This window comes from Mastigoproctus giganteus, chromosome 8 (assembly GCF_048544385.1).
Source record: "Mastigoproctus giganteus isolate SK-2022 chromosome 8, ASM4854438v1, whole genome shotgun sequence".
NCBI classification, from domain to species: domain Eukaryota; kingdom Metazoa; phylum Arthropoda; class Arachnida; order Uropygi; family Thelyphonidae; genus Mastigoproctus; species Mastigoproctus giganteus.
In genome coordinates, this window is record NC_143582.1 from 221,788,091 (window position 1) to 221,816,019 (window position 27,929).

Consider the following 27,929-nt stretch of genomic DNA (forward strand, 5'->3'; position numbering starts at 1 on the left):
TACTCCATGAGCTACTCTTGCAGCCCATCTGCACTGCTCAGAGAACTTCATATCTGCCTGCACAACCACCCCCAAGTCCCTTTCATTCTCTACCACTGTCAGTGTTGTACCACAGAGTTGATACGTTGCTCTGGGGTTGCTGTTTCCCATGTGTAGTACTTTACATTTGTCAATGTTAAACTTCATTTGCCACCTCTCAGCCCATCTGCTCAACCTTTCCAGATCCTGTTGCAGCAGCATAGTGTCAGTAGTGTCCTTGACAACCCTGCCAACCTTTGTATCGTCTGCAAACCTGGACATTAAGCCCGATATACCATCATCAATATCATTTATAAATACAGAAAACAATAATGGACCCAACACTGAGCCCTGAGGGACTCCACTAATAACATCAGTCCACGATGAGCAGTGTCCATTGATTACCACTCTCTGTCTTCTCCCCCTCAACCACCCCTTTATCCATAGCAGCAATTTGCCTCCAATGTCACACTGCTCCAATTTGTGTAGCAGTCTTGCATGTGCAACAGTATCAAAAGCCTTTCTAAGATCCAAGTATATAATATCAAAGTTATTCCCTGCATCCAGTTGTTTTGTGACTGCATCATAGTATCCAATCAAGTTGGTCAGGCAAGACTTCCCCTTAACAAAACCATGCTGTGTCTGAGCTATAACTGAAGTCTTGTCTAAATGATCCTGCAGTGCTTCTTTAACCAGTGCCTCCATTAATTTTCCTGGAACAGAAGTTAAGCTCACAGGTCTATAATTACTTGTGTCAGCCTTTGATCCTCCTTTGTGAATTGGGGTCACATTTGCACATTTCCAGTCTATGGGTACCTCCCCTGAGTCCAAGGAAGCTCTCATAATTATGGCTAAGGGTTTGCTTACTTCCTTTGCTGCCTCCTTTAATATAACTGGATAGATCCCATCCACCCCGGGTGCCTTTCTTGTGTTTATCTTCAACAGTTTCTCCTCCACTTTACTCCCAGTTATTTCAAGATTCTGTAGCTTACTGCTAGAGTTGAATACACCTCTGGCATTCCCCTCGCTGAATAACTCCTCATGTGTGAATGTCGATGCAAAATATTCATTTAGTTTGTTAGCTACCTGAGCAGGATCATCAACAGTTGACCCATCAATATCAAGTGGACCAATCTGATTCATCCCCTTCCTTCGAGAGTTTACATAAGTAAAGAACTCTTTGCTGTTTTTCTTTGCATCCCTTGCCAAGGATTTCTCGTAATCTGCCGTCGCCTGCCTAACCTCCTTTGTAACTTGGTTGCATATCAACTTGTATCTATCATAGGCTTCTGTGTCATGTGTTAATTTGTATGTATCCCATGCATTTTTCTTCTCTGCCATATGCCTCATTAGTTCATCTGACATCCATTTTGGCCTAAACCTTGAACAATATTTCTTAGTTGGTATGTAAAGCCTAGTAGCTTCCAAGATAAGTTCTTTGAATGCTTCCCATTTTGAATTTGCTGTTGGTAACATCATCAGTTGGTCCCACTGTATAGAATTTAAATACTGTCTCAGTCCATCGTAGTCGCCTTTACGGAAGCAATAACCCTTCCCTTTACCCCTAATGGTAGTTACCTCTTTGAGTAAATCCCACTTCAGCACACTGTGATCACTGCCACCTAGTGGTTCATTTATCTGCAGATTCTTAATGCATGAAGAATCACTGCTGATAATCAAATCAAGAGTATTACTCCCTCTAGTTGCCTCCCGAACATGCTGATGTAGAAAACAATCATCCAATAAATCCACAAAAGCCCTGCTAGTGTGTGAGTAACCAGCCCCCAAAATCCAGTCAATATCTGGGAAATTAAAATCTCCCATTATAAGACACTCTGATTTACTGGCCCACTCTATTTCCCTGTACAGTTCCTTATTATACTCATCAGAGTCATTAGGCCTATAGCACACTCCTACTCTCAATTTTGATCTCCCAATGTTTATGTCACACCAAACTGACTCCACACTGCACTGTCCAGGTGCCTCCGTAGCCAGGTGGGAAGGAGCAGCAGTGCGTAGCACACGCTTCTTGATTAGACCGGGGTTCGAGCCCGTCACCACCAAATACGGAGGTTGCGGAAAGGTCATTGAGGGAATGACCACCGCATATACCGGAGCAATATGGCCTTAGTTGCTAATGCTCCTAAAAACCAAATAACAACAACTGCACTGTCCAGCGATGTCGACTGGCTTCACTTCCTTGGTTTTTATGTGTTTCTTAACTAATAGCATAACACCTCCCCCCCTTCCTATCCTGTCTATCCTTTCTGTAGACGTTGTACTCCCCAAATTGCAGTTCCGCATCCCTTATATCTGTGTGACACCACGTCTCTGATATCCCAACAATATCTGCCTTCGATGTTTTGAGCAATACCTCAAATTCATCAAATTTATTTACTAAACTCCTAGCATTGGTGTACACACAAGTATACATGCACCTGTTTCTATTCTTAGCTACCCTAACACAACCCATGTGTTTACTTGTACCGCAATGGCTCCCAGCAGTCTCTGAAATACCATGCATCTTGTTTTTCAGGCTTCTGCTCATTCTAATAGAAGCAGTGCAAGAATCTCTTTCACCTCTGCCAGTGGCTACTGTCAATCTATTGGTCTTTGTCTCCCCCCAAGCTAGCAGTTTTCCGACCCACCTAACACTGCCTCGATAGCATCAGCAAATATTCTTACACCCTTTCTATTTAAGCGTATCCCATCCCTGTAGAAGCAATCTCTCCTGTTAACAAGTACAGTCCAGGCTGAAAAAAATTCTACCCCTTGAGCCTTGCACAATCTTTCCAGGGCCGAATTGATCGACAAGGCTCTCATCATATACTCCCTCCTATCGTGTCTGGGCAGAATTGCAGACACTTTCAAATTCAACCCTAATTCTCGGCTTTTGTTCAACAGTGACCTGTACTTGTTAAGTAATTCTGCCGGTCTCCTACTCTTAATATTATTAGTGCCAACGTGTACAACTATATCACCTTTTGTGCCCTTAAAAGATGATATTCGCTCTACAACGTCATCAACCTTTGCCCCTGGCAGACATACCCTGGTCCTGTTCCACCTATCTTTTTTACAAAGCATGTTCCCCGTTTCCTTGACAATAGAGTCACCAACAACTACTAGTTCCTTCGGGACCAGCGCATTCTGCCTTGGGGGTTGTCTCTGTGTCACGCGATGCCCAAGTGCAAGCTCTGGCGTTGATGTGGGCAGCTGATAGCTTGATGGGCCCCTCAATTTAGTTTCTTCGAGGGCATCCACCCTGTCCTTCAAGCTCTCATATAGGCCCATAAGAACGCCGAGTTGTTGCCTGATATCGATACACTCCTTGCATCGCGCACACACGAAGACATCCCCCTTGGCAGTATCATGTCCCGTACCCGATTGCTCTGCAAACATCAAGCAAACAGTGCATTTTATAAGGCTGTGAGTCAGAGGACAACTGCCCCCCTCAGTTCTGCTCTGAGCCACAGCACTTCCATTAGCTTGAACCTTTTGCTTTGCTGCTCTGGTCTGAGTCATGATTCTATTAATTTATTAATTAATTATGTTATGTTATTAATTATATTACGTTTGTAATCTAAGTCGTTATATGTATTTATTTAAACGTACAATTTAACTGCTAACGAAGTTCAACTAACGCTATCTAGTACGGTATATAACCTACGGTATATCTAGTACGGTATCACAATGGCGGGAAAGTTACTAACGGTAGCGGTAGTTACGAACACGTGGAAACCCTTACCGATACTTTTACAAGGCCGATTATTTCAAACTCGTCTTATTTGACGAGTTTGAAAATAAACGGAAGTGGTATGTTGTAGTTCAAACTTCTGGAAACAGATGGTGGTACAGAGATTCCAGTAGATTGACAAGTTGCAAGTAACAACCAGTTTCTTTAGTAGTATTAAATATTCTATGTCAAAATTTTGCAATGGAGCAATGAATGAATAGCAAATTTTGCTTTTAACTGGGAAAATCTGCAGCAGAAACATATGAAATGTTAAAAACTGTTTATGGTGTTGAAATGTTATGTCATACCAGTATGTTAGAATGGTATAAGCAGTTCAAAGACAAGTGAGGATGTTTGTAATGACCCAAGAAGTGGGCATCTGTCAACCTCTCAAAATGAGGACAGAGTTACAAAAGGTTGGAAAATTTTGGCAAGAGATTGTTGTTTGATCCTCATAATGATGTAAGATGAGTTGAATATGAATAAGAAGACAATCCAACAAATTCTGAAGATTTAGGGAAAGGAAGGTCTGTGTAGAATTTATACCACAGTCTCACAGATGTGCAGAAGTAAGAAAGAATGTCACCATGCGAAGACTTCATCCAGACTTGCAAATTGATTGTCTAAATAATTGGGATTACCTCAACTGTATTATCACTGGAGACAAGTATTGGATGTTTCAGTTTCAGCCCAGAGACAAAGTGTAAGAGTTCAGAATCCCTAAGGATTTTGAACGTTAACCAAGGCCTAAAAAAGTTTCATTTACAAAGGATCACGACAATGTCGATCATGTTTTTTAACAAACTGTGTGATTCACAAGAAATTCAATTTCGAAAGAAAAGCAGTTGGTTCTTTTTTGCACAAAAATACCCCTGCCCATTCTGCACTTGTCATGAAGACATTTATGACAAAACATGGTGTACAGATCAACCATCCACCCTACTCTCCCGATCTGGTACCAGCAGGCTTCTTCCTCTTTCCCAAGGTGAAAACTGCCCTCAAAGAAAGGAGATTTCAGCATGTTGAAGATGAAGAAAAACATAACTGCTGCAAGAATATTTGCTGATGCTATCGAGGCAGTGTTAGGTGGGTCGGAAAACTGCTAGCTTGGGGAGATACACAGATTAAAAGGTTAACAGTGTCCGCAGGCAGAGGCAAAAGTGGTTCTTGCACCACTTCTATTAGAATGAGCAGCAGCATGGAAAGCAAGGCAATGGAGATTTTCAGGACTGTTGGGAATCGTAGTGGAACAAATAAATACATGGGCTGTGTTAGGGTAACTAAGAGTAGAAACAGGTGCATGTGTTGGGTCCATTATTGTTTTTTGTATTTATAAATGATATTGATGATGGTATATCAAGCTTAATGTCCAAGTTTGCAGATGATACGAAGGTTGGCAGGGTTGTTAATGACACCAATGACAGTATGCTGCTGCAAAAGAATCTAGAAAAGTTGAGCAGATGGGTTGAGAGGCGGCAAATGAAGTTTAACATTGACAAATGTAAAGTACTACATATGGGAAGCAGTAACTCCAGAGTAACGTATCAACTCTGTGGTACTACACTGACAGTGGTAGAGAATGAAAAGGACCTGGGGGTAATTGTGCAGGCAGATATGAAGTTTTTTGAGCAGTGCAGATAGTCTGCAAGAGTAGCTCATGGTGTCTTGTCAATGATATACAGGAATTTTTCTAGCAGGGATAAGGACGTGATTATCACCTTGTATAAGGTGATAACCTTATACAAGGTGATAATCACGATATATAGTTGTACACGTTGGCACTAATGATTTTAAGAGTAGGAGACCGGGGGAATTACTTAACAAGTACAGATCACTGTTGAAAAAAAAACCGTGAATTAGGGTTGAATTTGAAAGTGTCTGCAATTCTACTCAGACACGATAGGAGGGAGTATATGATGAGAGCCTTGTCGATCAATTCGGCCCTGGAAAGATTGTGCAAGGCTCAAGGGATAGAATTTTTTTCAGCCTGGTTTGTACTTGTTAACAGGAGAGACTGCTTCTACAGGGATGGGATACACTTAAAGAGAAAAGGTGCAAGAATATTTGCTGATGCTATCGAGGCAGTGTTAGGTGCGTTGGAAAACCGCCAGCTTGGGGAGATACAAGGACTAATAGATTAACAGTAGCCACTGGAAGAGGTCAAAGTGATTCTTGCACTGCTTCTATTGGAATGAGCAGCAGCCTGGAAAACAAGATGCAGCATATTTCAGAGACTGCTGGGAGTCATTGGGGTACAAGTAAACACATGGGTTGTGTTAGGGTAGCTAAGAATAGGAACAGGTGCATGTATGTTTGCGTGTACACCAATGCTAGGAGTTTGATAAATAAATTTGATGAATTTGAGGTATTGCTCAAAACATCAAAGGCAGATATTGTTGGGATATCAGAGACGTGGTGTCACACAAGGAATGCAGAACTGGAATTTGGGGAGTACAATGTGTACAGAAAGGATAGACAAGATAGTAAGGGAGGAGGGGGTTATACTATTAGTTAAGAAACATAAAATCCAAGGAAGTGAAGCCAGTCGCCATTGCTGGACAGTGTAGTGTCGAGTCAGTTTGGTGTGACATAAAGCATTGGTAGATCAAAATTGAGAGTAGGAGTGTGCTATAGGCCTAATGACTCTGATGAGTATAATAAGAAACTGTACAGAGAAATAGAGTGGGCCAGTAAATCAGAGAGTCTTATAATGGGAGATTTTAATTTCCCAGATATTGACTGGAATTTGTGGGTTAGTTGGTCACTCACTCACACACTAGCAAGGCTTTTGTGGATTTATTGGATGATTGTTTTCTACATCAGCATGTTTGGGAGGCAACTAGAGGGAGTAATACTCTTGATCTGATTATCAGTAGTGATTCTTCATGCATTAAGAATCTGCAGATAAAGGAACCACTATTTGGCAGTGATTACAGTGTGCTGAACTGGGATTTACTCAAAGAGATAACTACCATCAGGGTTTACCCCTGATGGTAGTTAGATGATGGGAAGGGTTATTGCTTTCGTAAAGGTGACTACGATGGTCTGAGACAGTATTTAAATTCTATACAGTGGGACCAACAGCAAATTCAAAATGGAAAGCATTGAAAGAACTTATCTTGGAAGCTACTAGGCTTTATATATCAATTAAGAAATATTGTTCAAGGTTTAGGCCTAAATGAATGTCAGATGAACTAATGAGACATATGGCAGAGAAGAAAAATAAAGGGATACATATAAATTAATGGGTGACATGGAAGCCTATGATAGATATAAGCTGGTCACAAAGGAGATTAGGCAGGCAAAGGATGCAAAGAAAAACAACAAAGAGTTCTTTACCTATGTAAACTCTAGAAGGAAAGGGATAAATCAGATTGGTCCACTGGATATTGATGGTTCAACAGTTGAGGATCCTGCTCAGGTGGCTAACAAACTAAACAAGTATGTTGCATCTACATTCACACATGAGGAGTTATTCAGGAAGGGGAATGCCAGAGGTGAATAAACTCTGACACTGAGCTAGATGATTTTGTAATAACTGTGAGGAAAGTGGAGGAGAAATTGTTGAGAATAAACATAAAAAAGGCACTCGGGGTGGATGGGATCTATCCGGTTATATTAAAGGAGGCAGCAAAGGAAGTAAGCAAACCCTTAGCTATAATTATGAGAGCTTCTTTGGACTCAGGGGAGGTACCCAAAGGCTGACACAAATAATTATAGACCTGTGAGTTTAACTTCTGTTCCAGGAAAATTAATGGAGGCACTGGTTAAAGAAGCACTGCAGGATCATCTAGACAAGACTTCAGTTATAGCTCGGACACAGCATAGTTTTGTTAAGGGAAAGTCTTGCTTGACCAATTTGATTGGATACTATGGTGCAGTCACAAAAGAACTGGATGCAGGGAATAACTTTGATATTACTTTGATATTATATATTTGGATCTTAGAAAGGCTTTTGATACTGTTGCACATGGAAGACTGCTGCACAAATTGGAGCAGTGTGGCAGTGGAGGCAAATTGCTGCTAGGGATAAAGGGAGGGTTGAGGGGGAGAAAGACAGAGAGTGGTAATCAATGGATACTGCTCATTGTGGACTAATGTTCTTAGTGGAGTCCCTCAGGGTTCGGTCCATTATTGTGTTCTGTATTTATAAATTATATTGATGATGGTATATCAAGCTTAATGTCCAAGTTTACAGATGATACAAAGGTTGGCAGGGTTGTTAAGGACACTACTGATGCTATGCTGCTGCTGCAACAGGATCTGGAAAGGTTGAGCAAATGGGCTGAGAGGTGGCAAATGAAGTTTAACATTGGCAAATGTAAAGTACTACATATGAGAAACAGTAACCCCAGAGCAATGTATCAACTCTGTGGTACTACACTGACAGTGGTAGAGAATGAAAAGGACCTGGGGGTAATTGTGCAGGCAGAAATGAAGTTCTCTGAACAGTGCAGACAGGCTGCAAGAGTAGCTTATGGTGTCTTGTCAATGATATACAGGAATTTTTCTAGCGGGGATGAGGAGGTGATTATTCCCTTGTATAAGGCAATGGTCAGGCCACACCTTGAGTACTGTCTACAGGCCTTATTTCAAGAAGAATGTAGAGCTGCTGGAACGAGTACAGAGAAGGGTAACAAGATTAGTGAATGGAACAAAGGGTTGCTCTTACAAAGAAAGGCTTAAGTTTTGCAAATTACAGTGTCTGGAGACTAGACACCTGCGGGGTGATCTGATTGAGGTGTATAACGCCTTGAATGGTTTGAGCATGCTCAATGCTGATTTGATACTTCCGCTTGTTGAGATTAAGAACCTGAGGCAGCATAGATTCAAACTGAGGAAAGACAGTTGTAGAATAGATTTACGGGTGGGTGATTGCTGGAACAAACTTCCATGCCCGGCAACCCAAAGGTCGCGGGTTCGATTCCCGCCTCGGGCTTGGATCAAAGTACTGCAAAAACCTTGGGAGGTGCAATATGGCCACAGAAGCCGATGTGCCAACAACTACCAAATCAAAAAAAAAAAAAAAACAAACTTCCATCTGTTGTTGAAGAAGTTGATAGCCTAAATAGATTCAAGACAGAACTTGACACACATTTGGAGTGAGTGGATGGGTGAAATAAGGCTTTTTTTTTTTTTTTTTTTTTGGCTGATGCTATATGAGCTTGCTTTCTTGCATCATGTGTCTTTGCTAATGCAATACTTGCATGTACACCAGTGCTAAGAGTATAGTTAACAAATTTGATGAGCTTGAAGTGCTAGTCAAGACATCCAAGGCAGATATTGTTGAGATATCAGAGACGTGGTGTCACACAGATATAAGCAGTGCAGAATTGGAATTTGGGGAGTACAATGTGTACAGAAAGGATAGACAAAACAGGAAGGGAGGAGGGATTATGCTTTTAGTTAAGAAATGCATAAAATCTAAGGAAGTGCATCCAATTGATGTTGGTGGACAATGCAATGTTCAGTCTGTTTGTTGTGACGTAAGCACTGGGAAAGGAAAAATGAGAGTAGGTGTGTGTGTAGGCCTAATGAATCTGATGAGTATAATTAGCATTAGTAGAGGCATATGATGCAAGAAAGCAAGCTTAAGCAGCATCAGCAAAAAAAAAAAAAAAATTCCACTTCACCCCTCCGTTTGTTCGAAATACCTGTCCAGCTGAGCCTTAAATTTATTTAGGCTATCTACTTCCACAACAAAGGATGGAAGTCTGTTCCACCAACCAACTACCGCTGGCTAAAGGCAAACTTCCGCACATCTGTCTTTCCTCAATTTGAATTTATGCCCTCTGAGGCGATTATTCTGAGCAAGAGGAAAAATCAAATCAGCATTGAGCATGCTCAAACCATTCAAGGCTCTATACACCTCAATCAGATCACCTCTCAGGTGCCTAGTCTCCAGACACTGTAATTTGCAAAATTTAAGCCTTTCTTCGTAAGAGTAACCAACCCTTTGTTCCATTCATTAACCTTGTGTTGCCCTTCTCTGTACTCGTTCCAACAGCTCTACATCCTTCTTAAAAGGAATCCTCCAGACCTGTATACAGTACTCAAGGTATGGCCTAACCATTGCCTTATACAAAGGGATATCCTTATCCCTGCTAGAAAAATTCCTGTATATCATTGACAAGACATTATGAGCTACTCTTGCAAAACATCTGCACTGCTCAGAAAACTTCATATATGCTTCATGACTGTTTTCTATAGCAGCATGTTCGAGAAGCAACCAGAGGGAGTAACACTCTTGGTCTGATTATCAGCAGTGATTATTCATGCATTAAGAATTTGCAGATAAAGTAACCACTGGGTGACAGTGATCACAATGTACTGATATGGGAATTACTTAAAGATGTAACTACCATCAAGGCTAAAAGGAAGAGCTTTTGCTTTCGTAAAGGTGACTACAAGTGTCGCAGACAGTTGTTGAATTCTGTACAATGGAATCAACTGATGATGTTACCAACGTTGAATTCTAAATGGGAAGCCTTCAGGGACTTAATCTTGGAGGCTACTAGACTTTTTATTCCAACTAAGAAATACTTTTCAAGGTTCAGGCCTAAATAGATGTCAGATGAATTAATGAGGCTCGTGGCAGAGAAGAAAAATGTATGGGATACGTATAAATTATCAGATGACACAGAAACCTATGGCAGATATAAGCTTGTCTATAATGAAGTAAGTCACAAAGGAGGTTAGGCAGGTGAAGGCAGATTATGAGAAATCTTTGGCAAAGGATGTAAAGAAAAACAGCAAAGAGTTGTTTACTTATGTAAACTCCAGAAGGAAAGGGATGAATCAGATTGGACCACTTAACATAGATGGGTTGACTATTGATGATCATGCTCAGGCTGATAAACTGAATGAGTATTTTGCATCTACATTCACATGAGTAGTTATTCAATGAGGGGAGTGCCAGAAGTTTATCAAAATCTAACAGGGAGCTAAGTGATTTTGTAATAACTGAGAGCAAAGTGGAGGAGAAATTGTTGAAGTTAAACATAAGGTAGGCACCTGGGGTGGACGGGATCAAAGAGGGTTCAAAAGGTTACACAAGCAACTATAGACCTGTTAGTTTAACTTGTGTTCCGGGGAAAATAATGGGGTCACTGGTTAAAGAAGCATTGCAGGATCATCTAGACAAGACTGCAGTAATAGTTAAGACACATCATGGATTTGTTGACCAATATCATTGGATACTATGATGTCGTCACAAAGGAACTGAATGTCAAAAATAATTTTGATATCATATACTTGGATTTCAGGAAAGCTTTTGATACTGTTGCACATGGAAGACTGCTGTACAGATTGGAGAGGTATGGCATTAAGGGTAAGTTGCTACAATGGATAAAGGGATGGTTGAGTAGGAGACGACAGAGAGTGGCAATCAATGGACATTGCGCTTCGTGCACAAATGTTATTAGTGGAGTTCCCCAGGGTTCGGTGCTGGGCCCATTGTTGTTTTGTGTATTCATCAGTGATCTTGATTAAGGTATATCAGGATTAATGTCCAAGTTTGCAGATGATACAAAAGTTGGCAGGATTGTTCACGACAGTAAAGATAGTATGCTACTCCAACTGGATCTAGATAAGTTAGGCAAATGGGCTAAGAAGTGGCAACTGAAGTTTAACATTGACAAATGCCAAGTACTGCATATGGGTAGCAATAACTGAAGAGAAACGTACCAACTGTGTGGTACTACACTCAGGGAAGTGGAAAGTGAAAAAGACCTGGAGGTAATTGTGCAGTCAAATATGAAGTTCACCCTACAGTGCAGACTGGCTGCCAGGGCAGGTCTTGGAGTCTTGTCAATTGATATATAGGAATTTTGCTAGCAGGGACAGGGAGGTGATTATCCCGTTATACAAGGCAATGGTCAGTCGACACCTAGAGTACTGTGTACAGGTCTGGAGATCTCATTTTAGGAAGTTATGTAAAGTTGCTAGAATGAGTACGAAGAAGGATAACAAGGTTAGTGAGGGGAACAAAGGGGGTTCTCTTACCAAGAAAAACTGAAGTTCTGCAAATTGCAGTTCCTGTTGAGTAGGCACCAGAAAAGTGATCTAATTGAGGTGTATAAGGCCTTGAATGGGTTGAGCAAGCTGAATGCTGATGTGATCTTCCTCTTGCTCAGATTAAGAACCTGAGGGGAGCATAGATTCAAATTGAGGAAAGACAGTTGTAGAATGGATGTGATGAAATTTGCCTTCAGCCAGGGCTCCTCCATAGCCAGGTGGGAAGGAGCAGCAGTGCATAGCACATGCTTCTTGATTAGACCGGGGTTTGAACCCGTCACCACCAAATACGGAGGATGCGGAAAGGTCAAGGAATGACCACCGCACATTCGCGGAACAATATGGCCTTAGTTGCTCCTAAAAACCAAATAACAAACAAGCCTTCAGTCAGTGGGTGGTTGATTGGTGGAACAGACTTCCATCTTTTGTTGTGGAAGTTGCTGCCTAAGGCTGAGTTGGACAGGCATTTGGAACGAATGGAGGGTTTTTTTTTTTTTTTTTTTTTTTTTGCTGATGCTGCATAAGCATGCTTTCTTGCATCATATGTGTTTACTAATGCTAACTGAACATCATCTGTTTGAACCCCTTCCCCGACTATTTTCAAAAAGTTTCAGAATGGTGTAATAAGTGCATTCAATCATGTGGTGATTACTTTGAATAAAAATAAAACTTTTTTGAGCTACTTCATTTGGTGTTTTTTTATTATTTTAGTCTGAGAACTTTATTGTCACACCTCATATAATTAGAATTGTCATTTGCATCATACATGTTTTTTTTTTTTTTTGCTGGGGGATAGTTTATTGTGCAAGAGCTACTTTATATTGCATACATCATGCCTTCATTATTGATATAAATATATACTTAATATATACTTATATGAATAAAGTAAGTATACGTTATTAGATAAACAATGGATATGGCACAAAAAAAACACTACTGCAATGCAGAGGGAAAAATAATCATAATCATAATTGTAATTAAAAATTACATTTGTAATTTAATTTTAAAATTTTACAGATATTTTTTAATCAGAAAATTTGAATTTGAGTATTTTCTGTGGTAGAGCACGCTTGGTCATAAACTTTCCCAAAATACTATATATATCAGTTCTATATATAATTTATTATAAAGGCACAGAAATTGTGTAAAGAATTAATGCTTGGAGTGTGGAATTAATAAAATTGTTTTGTTTAATTAAATTATTGCTGATTGAAACTGTTTTCTTATTGTACAGTGTCTTGGCTGAAGCTGTGCTTCAACTGTTCTCACTTCAACCAGCTGTTACCATTCATTGTTACAAAGAGTTGACTGAATATATCAGCCACTTTAAGAACTATTCAATTGCATCTGAGATCTTTACGCATATTGTAAGTATATGTGGAATGGAATATTTAAATAGAAATATTTTATGCAATGAAATATGTAATTCACTTCATATACGCAGGGTGATTGTAAAGTCACTCCCTATTTTGAAACTTGTGTTACTTGATTAGTATGTGAGATAGAGTTATCATTAAATGTGCATTATGGAGAGAGGTTTGTCATTTAGTGCAGTGTCAATTTATAAATAATGGCAAATAAACTGAGCATAAATAGTTGAGCCTAAATTATTTCAACGTATGAAGTACTGTGGTTCTGTAGTAGCTGTGCAGAGATAGTGGCATTCAGAATATGGATGACATGAAACATTAGATCCAAAAACTATTCAAGGATATCATGAAAATTAATGACAACAGGATCAGTCGTTAATAGTAAATATGGTGGAGGTGCAATCTTTGTATGCAGAAAATTTTCAGGCATTTAAAAAAAATGTTTAGAAGCACCACCAAGTAATCCATAAGGCAGTTTGTGTGTGTGCTGGAAACTGGAATAAAGTATCATGCTATGGAGAAGATTCTAAGACAAGAATTGAAATGAAAGTCACATCATTTTCCTCTGGAAACTGTGGTGCATCTGCTGGGAACCAATGGAAGCCACCACTGGATTTCTTCTTTTAAATATCTTGTGTTCAGACAAAACTGTTTTTCATATAGGAAGCTTTGTTTTGGGAGGGTGGGTACACAATGCCAAGGAAACAGTAGAAAAGAGGAGCCACAGTCAACCAGAAATTGCCATATAGTGCAGATAAAAAAGTGACCAAATTTGCAGCAACTTCTCTTTATGCAGGATGGGGTCCAATCTAACTTCTCCATTCCTGGCTGGCTATCACTTTTCCCAAAAAATGGATAAGCAGATATGAACCGTCATCTAATCTAATGTAGTTTCATTCAGTTTCTTATAGTGGAGGATATCTCCACTATAAGCAGAAATTTGTCAACATATAAAAAAAGTGCATGTTGACACCATCCTTCATGCTAACATATGTAAAAAATGGACAAATCATGGCTTTACCTTTGCCCAATATGAATGTGCACATGACAGTGTTGTGACAGATGAAAATGTTATTTTGCCATATGTCATCAAGACAAAACAGTGTGTAAGAGTTGATGTGGACAGGGAACTTGATTTTGATAAGCAGAGTATAAAATATCTGGTATACAGATGGGATGATGCCAAACTGTGATAGAGGTTATCTTGAAAATAAAAGACTAGTTATCAGTAAAAAAAGATTCCTGTTTATCATATCTCACCCTTGCATATTATGGTTTCTAGTATCTAAAAAGAGATAATGCATCATATATTATAGTATATATTATAGTATTTATCTTTTGTAAGCTATATACTATAGCTTACAAAATTCGGTAGTAAAGTTCCTAGTGTCTTTATTAATCCCAAAAACCTACATTTCTTCTATTTTAGGTGTATGCTGTTGGAGAATATACATCTGTTGCATATAGTGATCTTTGCAGACCAGAAATTTTGACAGCTTATTTTGAAGGCCTGGAGTCAACTTTCTATGAAATGTTAGGATCTATTTCACCAGATCAGAAATTCTTACGTCTTCTTAGTGTGTCCATGACTACATTAAGCCAGGTAAGATAATGAAGAAACAATGAATGAATTTATTTATTTTCCTTCTTAAACAATCTATATATATAAAATGCTTAGGTATGCTGCTCAAATTTTCCAACTGCTAATTGTTGTCAGCACTCATTCACCTCGTATGACTACCATACTGGGCATTCTTTATTAATTTTTCAGGCATTTGAAGAAAGGCAACTTATGCCTGAAAGCTGTCAATGTATGTTTATTTTGTCTGTCTTCAATTTTAATAAACCATTCTAAGTTTTAAGAAGTGTAAAAATGGCTGAACAGTGTGTAAAAACTTTGAGAAAATGTAGAAGAAATGCTAATGAAACATTAGAGGAGAGATCTAATAGACTAAGAGACTGAAACGAGATTCTGTGACTATGAAGACGGACAGAAAACATTGAAGAAAGAGAAGCAAGATTGGAAATGAGAAAATGGGCAAAATGCCATAGGACTAATCAAATAGAAGTACCAGATGTGAATAATCAACAAACTCTAATTAATGTGAAGAGTATGACGTAGGAAATATGTGTTACATCTGTGAGCACTGCAATGCAAGATATTGGGGACATGAGTTAAACACATCGAATAAATACACTAAATGCTGTCATGATGGAAAAGTTTCACTTGACCCACCGTCTGAGACACGTGCTGTATTACGAGAGCTGCTTACAAGGGATATATGTGAAGCAAATAACTACAGAGAACATATACGAGAGTACAACTCACAGTGGCTTTTGCATCAATGGGTGCAGAGATTAAATCGCTGCCTGGAAATAGTCCATACTGTTTTAGAATACACGGCCAGATTTACCATTTGGTCTCACTGCTATATCCAAACGAGGCAAATAAGCCAGGATATGGACAACTTTATTTTCAAGCAACAACAAAACAGCTTGAAAAACAATCAAACCAAGGATGTATGGCTGAAATAATGCAGCAGTTGGACGAGATGGTTAAGAGACGATATAATGCACGAACATCCAAAATGGAGGTTGCTGCAATATTTGTTGGAGAAGATGGAGAACCACCTGCAAATAGAGACATATATAATTCTACAACAGACACCACAGGTGACTGTTGTAGAATTATATCACCGCTAAACAAGAATGGTGAAGACTGAAGGATCTAGATTAAACTACGCCATAATCAGAAAGATGGCATATGTTACTGGCTACATCTAGTTATATATATATATATATTTGATGAGAAGTGTAAACTAATTACAAAGGAATGAATAAGTTATTTATTGTTGTTTTTTCTTGACACTTGCCAAGCATAAGAGATTTTTCACTTGTCACTGCTACAAAATAATAGAATAGACTATTCTCATGTGTGCAGATCGCATTTACAATCTGTTAAACTTTAAAAAAGCATGTTTTAGATTATTTCCCATGAATTTATTGCAAATTTTCAGCCAAACATCTAACTCTTTGCAGTACACCAGTGTCTCCCAATGCACCATTTGATAAACACTGAGTCACGACATACTAGAGAATGTCATTTACCAGAGTGTGTTTCCCAACTGTGAAGTTTGGTAGAGGTGTTATTGCTGTTCGAGATTGTTTCTTGTAGTTTTCATTCCTTGAACAAATTCTGTGCAGTATATTGATATTCTAGACAATTCAACTCAATCTGTGCAATAGCAGTAATGCACGGGCTCTTTTCTTTTTTTTCAGCACGATGGTGTACTATGTTATATTGCACATTCTGTAGTGATATCATTTGAAGACATGGGCATATAAAAGCTTCAATGGACTCCCCAGAGCCCTGACATTAATCCCACTGAACACCTTTGGGATGAACTGCAGTGTTAGCTTTGGGACCAGGCCAACTTGCCTGCAGTCAGTAGCTGAATTGACTTCTGTTTTGAAGGAGGAAAGACCAAAATACTACAGTACAGTGGTTTTGCCACTTATCACCCAATTGGAGAGTTCTGAGTTTAATTCCCTCAATGACTGGAGGAATTTCTAAAGGCCTTTTCATTGAAGAATGTACTGTACTTAGCTGATCTCAGGTGGAAGTAGTAGGGTTCCCCCCTTAGTTATTTTGGTTTTTTCAACCTGCACCACATGAAGATCAGGCTGTGAATGCACACTTTTACAGACACAATACATGTATATGGATTTGAGTAATGCCTGGGAATCATTAAGATAATAATTATTATCAGAAATTGGTTCAGTCTAATGACAAGGATGCATTGTGCAGTTAATGCCAGAAGTGGCCCAGCACATTAAGTATTGTATTAATAAATAAAAGGTTCTTGGAAACATGCAGGTGTTTGGTTACTTTTAGCAGTATAGGGTATATTAGGCTAAAGATACCAGTGACAATGACAAAGAACTCACCATGATTATGTTAGGATTAAAGCTCATTAAATGCTTCAATTTGATAATTACAAAAGTTAATGCAATAAATACATGTAAATAACCTTTCTTTTACATCATGGTGAGTCCTTTCTAGTGTTCTCCTCTTGGCCAAAAGCATATATGCTACATTTTTTTCACCCTGAGGTATATATGACCTTCCATTTTTTGTCATGCTACTTAATTGCTGCACATTTTGATTTTCTAGTCCTCTGCATGTGGCCTAAGAGCTAGCAAATGGTTATCACACATTGGGCATATAATTTTATTACCACCTTTCAGTAAAGATAACTATTTATAAAATGAGGGGTCAGGTATTTATCATTTGAATTAATAAAGACTACTCATTTTGGTATATCCTTTTATCTTCTTGTTTTAATATTTCCTACTAATCTGATATCAGTGCAAACTTCATTATTTTATACATTGAGTAGCTTATATATATAATTTTTTTATATTATCTTATTTATTTTTATCTTATTTTAATATCATTGAGTAGCTGGCTACTCGTTGTCAGGATTTGGTTCCCCGAGCTCTTCTTTGTCTGATTAAAGCAGAAAAGCAGTTAAACACACCTGCAAGAGAAAGAAATGTTGCTTGGAAAATTGTGGCAAACAGAAATGCTGAATTACTGACAATACTCAGAACCCCAAAGTAAGTAAATGTGTTTGATTCCTCTATCTATACTGCAGTAATTTATTTCCATCCATTATAGCACAGTCTTAAGGGCTATTCAGTCACTTCTAAAACACCTAATAACTTCTAAAGTAATGGAGAAATCAATTAACTGCCAACTCTTAAACTATCTAGAAACCTTCCGTCTGAACAACGATTGCCAGTATCGATTCTATCAGTGTCGATCCACTGGTGATATTCTGGCTTATGTTACCCATCTATGGACAAATTCAATGGAAAAGTTCAGTGAAACACAAGCAGTTGCTCTTGACAGCTCAAAGGCTTTTGATTGTGCATAAAAGTCTTCTAAACAAGCTTCCATCTTATGGTTTGTCAACTGTTTTTTGTAATTGGTTATCCAGTTTTCTCTCTGACCGCTCACTGAGGGTGATGGTAGATGGCTCTCTGTCTTCTAACTTCTCCACTAATGCTGGTGTCCCCCAAGGTTCAGTTCTTTCCCCCACTCTTTTCCTCTTGTATATTAATGACCTTCTTCCATTGACCAGAAATCCTATCCATAATTTTGCTGATGATAGCACATTGCATTCCACTTTCCAGTTTTAGAAACCTTGCCCTGCTTAATCAGCTTCAACTTCTCAAATATCCGTTACCAATTCCTTAAATGCCGATCTCCCGGTAATTCTCCAGTGGGGCAAAGACAACTTAGTTGATTTCAATCCTTATAAAACTCAGTACTGTCTTGTATCTCACAAAAAGGATCCTTCTGTTCCTATGCTTATCTTTTGGTGACACTCCGATTTCTATGCAAGATGATATATCTCTTTTGGAGATTACCCGGACTTCTAATCTCTCTTGGCACAACCATGGCGCCTCCGTAGCCAGGTGGGAAGGAGCAGCAGTGCGTAGCACACGCTTCTTGATTAGACCGGGGTTCAAGCCCGTCACCACCAAATATGGAGGATGCAGAAAGGTCAGGGAATGACCACCGCATTTCCTGGAGCAATATGGCCTTAGCTGCTAATGCTCCTAAAAACCAAAATAACAAACTAACAACAACCACATTACAAATATTGCTTCCTCTGCATCTAAAAAACTTGGTTTTCTCTTTTGCTCTCAGTATTACTTTTTTTCCAAACAGCTGTTTACTCTGAACAAATTGCAAATCCACCCTACCATGGAATATTGTTCTCACATCTGGGGCGGTGCTCCCAAAACCTCTCTCAGGCTTCTAGATTCGATTCAAAAGAGGGCAGTTAGTCTAACAGAGTCTGTCCACTCTCTGTCTCATAGATATTCTGTTTCTGCTGCATGCCTTTTCTACAGATGCTTCCATGGCCTCCATAGAATTGGCTTCTATTATTCCCGCTCTCTCTTTCAAAACAGTCCAAATACCAGCCAACATCCATTTACTGTCCAACTTCAAACTCACAGAGCCAACTTTTCATCTTCCTCGTTTATTCATTCAACTGCTGTTTTCTGGAACAACCTTCCTTCGTCTGTTTTTCCTGAAATTTTATCTATAGAATTTGAAGTCTAATGTCAGCAAATATCAACTTTAGTCTTCTCAACCTCCAACCCAAGTACTATAGGTTCTAATACCTCTCGTGTTTGAGGTTTTCATAAAAAGTACAAGTTCTATCTTTTGAAATTGTTCTTTGGTTACCACTGTCATACTGGATTGTTATTTCTGTTGGCCTCTTGCATCAAAGAGCTGTTCTCGACCACAGGATTGGCATTGGCTGTATTTTTTTTGGTTATTGGACCAATCTTAATATAGCCGAAACACAGTATTACCTGAAAATCCCAGCAGTGTTCTAGTTTCCAAGATACTCGTGCCAACTACTGTGCCATGTTGAAAGTTACCTAAATGTTTCATCTTGCCCATTCTCACACTGAATGGCAACACATAGAGCAGCCCTATATCCACCTGCCTTATATCACATGGTATGACCACGTGAGGCTGTTACTGAAAGAATTCTCCATTTCATGAAAAAGGTAAGTGTACCTAATAAAGTTGCCACTCAGTGTATATAAATACAACACATATTGGATAATACACTGTTCGACAAAATTAACAGAACAATGTTTTTCATGAATATTTTATTGTGCATAGTGTTGCCAAAGGTGGATATTTGATATAATAGGCATCCTGGCATGCAAATTCCAAGTATCCGGTAGAAATTGATCTGCCACCTTACAGAGCTGCATATTGTGCAAATTGCCTAATGCTTAATAAAAATGGGTTGCAACCACTCACTTCATTCCTGTTTTTTTTTTTGGCTTGCTAAGGGGGATAGCCACATCTCCAGTAATCAGGATGGCAAGCCATCATCATTTAGATGATTCTTTGAGATGGCGAGCTGTTGGATGACTTGCAGCCAGACAGGGGTGGCATGTTGGCTTAATGTGTCATGCAGTGTCATCTAGGCACTATGGAAACAGTTTCACGAGACAGAAACCATTTATAAGAAGAGCTGGCTAAGGTCGCCCAAGGGTGTCAGCCAGAACAGACCACTATCTGGCTCTCTAACAGCAAGATGGAACCTTACGATGTCCTGCCATCAATTGTCTCTTGAGGTTGTTGCGGCCACAGGTGAAAACACTTCCAATCAGACTGTGTTAAGAAGGCTCAATTCAAGTGGTTTGTATCCCATTAACCCTAAACCACCACAGAGCTTGTCTAAACTGGTGGCATGAACACGTGTCACGGAGCCATGAAAAATGGGATACAGTTCTGTTCTCTGATGAGTCCCATTTTAGCCTACAAATTCTAGACATTATTTCATCTGGAGACAACGAGAAATGTGATAATATCCCTCCAACATCAGATAAATGATGTTGGAGGGATAGTATCACATTTATTGGTGTTTTCATGTGGGGGCAGAATAATAATCAACGGCCACATTCCTCTTCGTATTTTTAATAGTGGTACTGTAACTGCAGAGGTACAGATCCTCAAATCCTATGTGTGACTTTTTAGAGATGCAGTTGGCCCAGATTTTCTTTTCATGCACAATGACACTGCACATAGAGCTCAAGTGGTGGAGGAATATCTTGAAACTGAAGATATCCAAGACTGCCATGGCTAACACGATCACAGACTTAAATTCGAACATGTGTGGGATGCCCTTGGGCATTGCATTGCATGCTGACAGCCAACTCCTCAGTCATTTGGTGAGCTAAGGTTGGCGCTAGTGGAAGAATGGGATTTTTTACCACAGCACCTTACAGATACCTTTATATTGAGCGTGGTTCACTGCTGTCAGGCCCATTTAGCCATTGGAGGGAATCATACGCTGTACTGATGTCACATGACCATATTTTTGAGCATCTTATATCAACTTCTGTAATATGACCTTTTTTGGTAATTCTTATACACCCTTATAAATGTCCCTTATATCTGCCTGATGTTTCTCGCTGTTTCCTCATTTAGTTATCTTATGGTACACCACTGTACTGAATTTTGTCCCACTTCATTGCAAGCTGCACGAGATACACCTCATTTTCTACTAAGTTTGTTGAGCAGTGAAGATTCTTCAATGGTAGTATAATACAAAAAATGAGACTAAAATTTGTTATTGGCCTGCATCCTTGCATTACCTGTGTGTATATCAGAAAATCGCCCATTTATAAACTACAGCTTTGGAACTCTTTTATGATTTGAGAAAGTACTGTATTTATTCTCTGGCATGGATTTTTTTTTTTTTTTTTAGGGATTTTATTTTTTGTCAGTTTTTCTCACAATACACTGTACCAAGGATTGGGAATAGGTACAGCTGGCTAATTCCATGCACCAAATACCAAACTGGTTTATAATGTCACTGAAGAGCTGAAGTAACAAACTGACAGTGCAAAACAGATGAGAGATTACATAGTATTAGCTTAATTTAAACAAAGGCTCAGTAATTATTCAGCAACTTTTAGGTATCTATGGATGGATCAACTATTTTGAAAAGTATTATTAAAGGCTCATTACATTGTCTTAGATATGGTAACCAAATTTTGTTTTAACTTGATAAAGTGAGGAATATTTAACATGTCACATGAACTGTGAAATAATATTTCATTGCTTACTTTTGAATTATAAAAAAAAAATAGTTATTAACTATTTTTTTCTTCTTTTTTTATTATTAGTGTTGCTTCAGTTATTCTTAGCCCACCAAGAGATATTGAAAGTGGAAAGTAGGTTTTTTTCTCTATTTTTATTTACAACAGTAATTTGCTTAATCCTTTAATAGCTGTTTAACCCTCTGCATAACAAGTAAAATCAGAATTAGTAATGGCAAAACAATGCACGAAAGCAAAACTTACAACAGTATCAGTGAAAAGAAAAATTGCCCATTCTTTTTTTTTTTTTTTTTTTATATAAATTATTCAAACTACCCACTTCCACAACTTTCAGTTACTCTCTGCCTGAAAGCTAATTCCACAACTTTCAGTTACTCTCTGCCTGAAAGCTAATTCTGCACATCCGTTCTAACCATCCTTTTCCAGTTTAAAATTATGCCCCCTATATGTCATTTGAGAAAGAGTAAAGATGCCATCAGCATTTAGTTTACTCAATCCATTTAAAGCCTTAAACACTTTGTTAGGATTCTTTGCAGTAGCTGGAAGCTATTGCAATTTATAGAACTAAAAAAAACCATTATTTGTAAAAGAATCCTGTAATGCCCCTGAATAATCTTGTCGCTGTTCTCGCATGTCTACATCTTAAGATGCAGCATACTGACCTAAGTCACACTTTTTTGTTTGTTGTAGTTTGGGATTTTAAATTTTCTCCATTTACCTATGTGTTGTCAGGTATATGTATCTGGTATTTGAAAAGACTGATTGTTTCTTAGTTTATAAATTTAGAATGAGGTAAGGGATATATCTGAGCTCATTCTTTAAAGTATCTACTTGATTATAAATTCATGAAACATGGTTTTATTGTTTCCTTTTTTTGCACAGCTTGCTTGCATTTATGATTTTCTTAGGTTGTTTAATTGTTCCTTCTACAATTGTTTGGTGAAGAATTGATACTAGTTAAGTTATTCTTTGGGATGAGATCACATATATTGTGAAAACAAGCAAAAAAAAAAATATATATATATATAATAAGAAATTCAGTTTGGCTGAGTGAAAATCTTGCTGCTAACTTCTGAGGATGCCAAATTTTCTGATAAAATTTCAATGAAATCTTTATATCCATCTTTTTATCAATAAACCTAAAAGAAGTGTGGTGGGTGTAGGATATTGCTTTGGCACAATGTTTAATTATACAGTAGTGTGCAAATTAATGGAAAATAGCACTTATAATGCAGAAAATATTGGTTTTATGTGCTGAGAGCTATGGGAAGGAAATTATATTATCACTTCAGAATAGATTGTTATTTTAAATAAAATAGCATTGCTTTAATTAATTTTCCTTATAATTAGCTCATTTTAATAGGAGTTTAATGGTTTGAAGTGTATTTGTGGTTTGCTGTATTTTTTCACGTTTCAGCTATGGATATCACAACAAAGAACAAAAAATTTTAATGTTATATAACACACACCAATGGCTTAAAGAGAAATAGCAAAAACATGTGGAGTGAGCATGAGTACTGAAAATAAAATTCTACAATGCAAGAAAGAGAAAGGGTTGGTGTCTCCAAAGTGGAAAGGAACCTGTGCAAGAAAGCAAAAAAACTACAGTTGGAGATGATGCAATCCTTTTAAGCAAATCAAAATTTACCTACAGAAAACAAATTTTGATATTCAAAAAGAACTTGGTGTTGGAATTCATGTCTATGACTTCCAACACCAAGTTCTTTTTGAAGGTGATCAAAAAAGGCAAGATTCCCTTAAAAAAAACAGCTTCTAACAGAGAATATGAAGAAAAAACATTGGATTGGGCAAAGAAATATGTTGGATGGACAACTGAGCAGTGGAAGAAAGTGCTATTTTCTAATGAGATTCACTTTATTGTTCAAGACAGATGCTCTCATTATGCTCAAAAACTGGTTTCTGTGAAGCACATTCAATAGATGGTTAAATATCCTGTTAAAAAAAATATATTTTAGAGCTTGTTTTCAGAAAAAGGACCTGTGACGTTCCTGTTGATGGAATGATGAACAGTACAAAACATTTGCAAATTTTGGAAACGTGCTATTGCCATATTGAGCCATTCTTCAAGATCTATTTTCAAATTCGTCTGAAGATATCCTGAGATCAAGACTCCAAACCAAAAGCCTATTGTTTCCAGGGGCATAATTTTATTGGTACAAAACACTATGAGAATAAGTTAATTTCATTACTTTCTCAGGTATGGCTTCTGGATTATTTTATTGCAAGTACACACATTTTATGTGTGTAGGCTTTGAGATGAACATTATTATTTAGTAATAAGAAGTACATTTTTCAAGGTAGTTTAAAATCTTCCAGTAGTGCTGCCATCTTTTATCTGTGTTTCTAGGTAACTATAGACACAGTTTATAATGGATGGCAGCAGCAAGAAAATTGTAGGAGGTTATACCTGTCAGCCACTGTTATCCAATTTTGGCTTAAAAAACCTGAAATTCTCTGAAAATCGGATCCACAAGTTGATGAAATTGAATAAAATGATAAATAAATAGATGTAGAAGATAGCACATTACATTCATCATTACAAAAAAAAGTAATGATGAACTTTTTTTGCAATTCTTAAAAAAAAATTCTGATTTAATTTTTGAAATAATTTCACTCTAAAATTGGGCAACAAAATAAAGACAAATTAATACACTTTTAAAAAATTAAAAAAAAAAAAACCCCCCTCACACCTCAGGGCCCACACTATTCTTATAAACTTACTCAGGAAAAAAGTTAATGACTGCCTTAGGGAGTTCAAGTGAGTGGAGACTATTCATTTATTCCCCTAAACCTAGCCAAGGCATTTTCCTTTGTAAGGGGGAATTAGCTTCTATTCCAACTGCACATTTAATTCACTTAAAGAAGATGTAGAAATCTCATTCTTAATAAAACTAAATATGAAGGAATACTTGGTTACTTTTTGGAGCCTTCAAGATTCTGTGCATGTTGTTTCATCAGCAAATAAAATGTCATGTTTAATTTTCTAAGGGCATTACACAAGGAAGAAGTGGTCATACAGAACCACCCCTGTACTGGGTTCAAAAAAGTGCTAAATGCAGAAGACTGGTGGACCTACTGAAAGTCCATCCACTTCATATCAAATTACAGTTAATGAAGCAAAGGCTTTAGACAAGGATGGTAATTGCTTTAAACTACCTTTGCAATAAAATTTCTAAATTTATCTGATATGAAACTCAAAGAAGGCATTTTTGTTAGGCCACAGATAAGAAAGTTAGCTTTGCATTAGCAATTTGAATGATGACCACAGTTAAAAAAAAAGCATGGATTGACTTCAAATTTTGTTCACAGCTTCTTAAAGAACAAGAAAGATGCCAATTATCAAAGTATTGTTGAAAATATGCTCTGATCAAAATTTAAAAGTTCTCTGTCTCTCTCCTTCAGCCCATGATACCTCCTCTACCAAGTCATCCAGTTCTCACTACTACTTTCCCTTCAATTACATCTGCAATTAATATTTCCTAGTTTTAATTATATCTGTCCATTTCAAGCCTTTTCACACCTACATCTGAAAAATTTTACTTCTGATATCTTTCTTTGGTGCTCAAAGGAGGATGTCTCCTGTGGAATATTATTCCCCTATCTAGTGTGGTGCCCTCAGAACTAGGGCTTAAATACTGAGATTCTGGGATCCTGGTAATTTTATTTAGGATTTGAAATACCAGTATTGATACAAAAATACCAGTTTTTCGGTACTAATTAAAAACATAACTTTATGATTTATTCACATAAAGGTTAAAAAATCAACAACAATAAATCATTAATATCACAAAATTTGTAACAGAGGGATTGTTATACACAATACAAATGCATCAAAAACCCGAAAACGTCATGAAACTGTAAGATGTAAAGTCTTACAAATGTATTTCTCTTAGTAAGTACAATGTGTGGAAGAAAAGGAATAATGAAAACATTATGACAGAAATATTTCCATTAGTGGGAGTAGGCTTGGTAAGGCAATCAAGGAATATGGTGAACAATGGTTGAACACAGCTCTTGAGGATGCGACACTTAGTGCATTTTGGGAAAGGGTGTTGGTATGGAGAAGTTCAAAGGTATTGTCAGCAGGTGATATAGAGGTAAAAGATGAGTTTTGTTGTTTGGGGAAAACATTGTTTTTCCCACCAAAGGAAGAAGAGTGAGTTTAAAGAATAACACCGTGATTGGGTCAAGTTTGAATTAGATAGGGGGAGATACGTAAATGCATGCAAACCCAATTGGGGTTTGCACCCAAGGAAATTCTGATTTTTTTAATGGCCAGGTAGCTTGTGGGCCTCAGTGCTTGGGGGAGCTGTTGCACAAAATATTAGCAACAAATGCCATTGTAGGCAATATTAAGGTACAGGGAAATATAAATGAACAGATAATCCGCACATCTATTTGATTTCCTCACCAAGCTTAAACGTCAGTCTCTTTCATTAACCCAGATACAGTGCCATAAAAAGTCAAAAAGGAAATTTTTTTATTTTTGATAAAAAGGAAATAAGATTTTTTGAAGATGAGGAAATAAGGGGGAGGGGTAAACTGCAACCCCTCTATGACTACCTCACTACAATAGCACCAACCAGCACAAAATCCAAGAGGGCGTTTTCTGGCGCTAATTAAATATGTACCAAAATTAGATCCAGTTTAAATGATAACATACTATTGAGTTTCTTAAGAGCTCACTCGATTCGGAGAGAGAGTGTTGATGCTTAGTCATAACCAAATTTGAAGTTTCAATATATATATATATATATATATTTTGTTTTTAGAATAACTGTATGTTTGATAATTTTTTCTCAGAATATTTATTATTGTAATAAAAGTTTGATTTAAAACATGAATTCAGGTAATTTCTTGTTTTTTCCTTAATTTATTGCACCTAATCGTCATCAAGATTTATTGAGAAAAATGGTTTTTTTTTTTTTTTTTTTTGGAATATCGGTATCCCGGTTTCATAAATTAAAAATACCGGTATTAAGATTTTGACCGATATTGTAAGTCCTACTCAGAACCTCTTTTAAACTCCACATAAAATGACAAAACTTGCTCTGTTCCCTATTAGCTGTTCAGTTTTTGCTGGATGCCTTTTCTACAGATATTTCCACAGGCACTGCTCTTTTGAATTAACATTGTAATTGTTCTTCTTTTCAGAATAAGTCCAAACATGCAGATCAGCTAGTGAAGATTCATTGTTCTGCACAAAGCTCATCAAATTAATTTTTTCCTATTCTATGTTAATTTCTTTTATATATTTGCTGAAAATTACAATTTACAATAATTCAAGTTGAACATTAACAAGTATCTTCTGTCTTTTCAACCCACACAGTACTAGAGTACTATAGGTTCCAGAAACTTTCATCTTTGGGATTAACATAAAAACCCTTTGGAGAGTTAATCATGAAGTCAAAGTGTTTTTAAAAGCACTTGTTAAGAAATACTTCAACACCAAGATTTCTAAAAGTGTTATTCCAAAAATGATAAAATGAACTGCTTATATTACCAGTCACTGAAAACTTCTAGTAACAGTTTCACACAATTTTTATTATTATTCTTCTTCTTCTTCTATTCATTTTGTTTTAAACTTTTGATAATTTGATTTTTATACAGATATCATCGTGATCCAACTAGTTTACGTTCTGTTGTAAGAGCTGTAGCTACCTTGCTTGATGCAGAAAAGGAGTAAAAACCATTCCAGTACTTTGTAAATTACTTATGTACAGAATTTTGAAAGTAAAATAACTATACCTCATGAAATTTGATTTTTTCAGAGAAAATGGAATCACTTTATTTAGTATTAAAATGATTACATATATAAAAAAGGCCTTATTAATAAATGTTTTCTTCTACAAAATACTTCATTATAGTTTCAATCATAATGAAATATTTTGGTGACAAAAATTATATTAGAAACAGTTTTCTGGCATAAAAAAAAAAAAATAATAAAAAAAACTTACATTCAATTATCCAATCAGCACTGACAAAAATTATACAGTTTAACGGTTATGACAAAAAAAAAAAAAAAAAAAAAGACCAGAACACTATTTGCAAATTGCTAGAAACAACAAGGAATTAGAAAATGGTGAATATGTCTGTCACAT

At 37.3% G+C, this 27,929-nt stretch overlaps 1 protein-coding gene across 1 annotated transcript in view; it reads left to right on the top strand.

Annotated features, from left to right (window-relative positions):
- Positions 1 to 27,565, top strand: part of LOC150082349 (AP-5 complex subunit zeta-1-like) — a 98,097-nt gene extending 70,532 nt beyond the window's left edge. Inside the window, exons 14-18 of the mRNA XM_090380489.1 lie at positions 13,002 to 13,134; positions 14,567 to 14,740; positions 17,603 to 17,757; positions 21,874 to 21,921; positions 27,439 to 27,565. Coding sequence (XP_090236615.1) covers positions 13,002 to 13,134; positions 14,567 to 14,740; positions 17,603 to 17,757; positions 21,874 to 21,921; positions 27,439 to 27,514 — 586 coding nt within the window. The 3' untranslated portion in view covers positions 27,515 to 27,565. The remainder of the gene's footprint in view (positions 1 to 13,001; positions 13,135 to 14,566; positions 14,741 to 17,602; positions 17,758 to 21,873; positions 21,922 to 27,438) is intronic.
- The last annotated feature ends 364 nt before the right edge of the window (positions 27,566 to 27,929 follow it).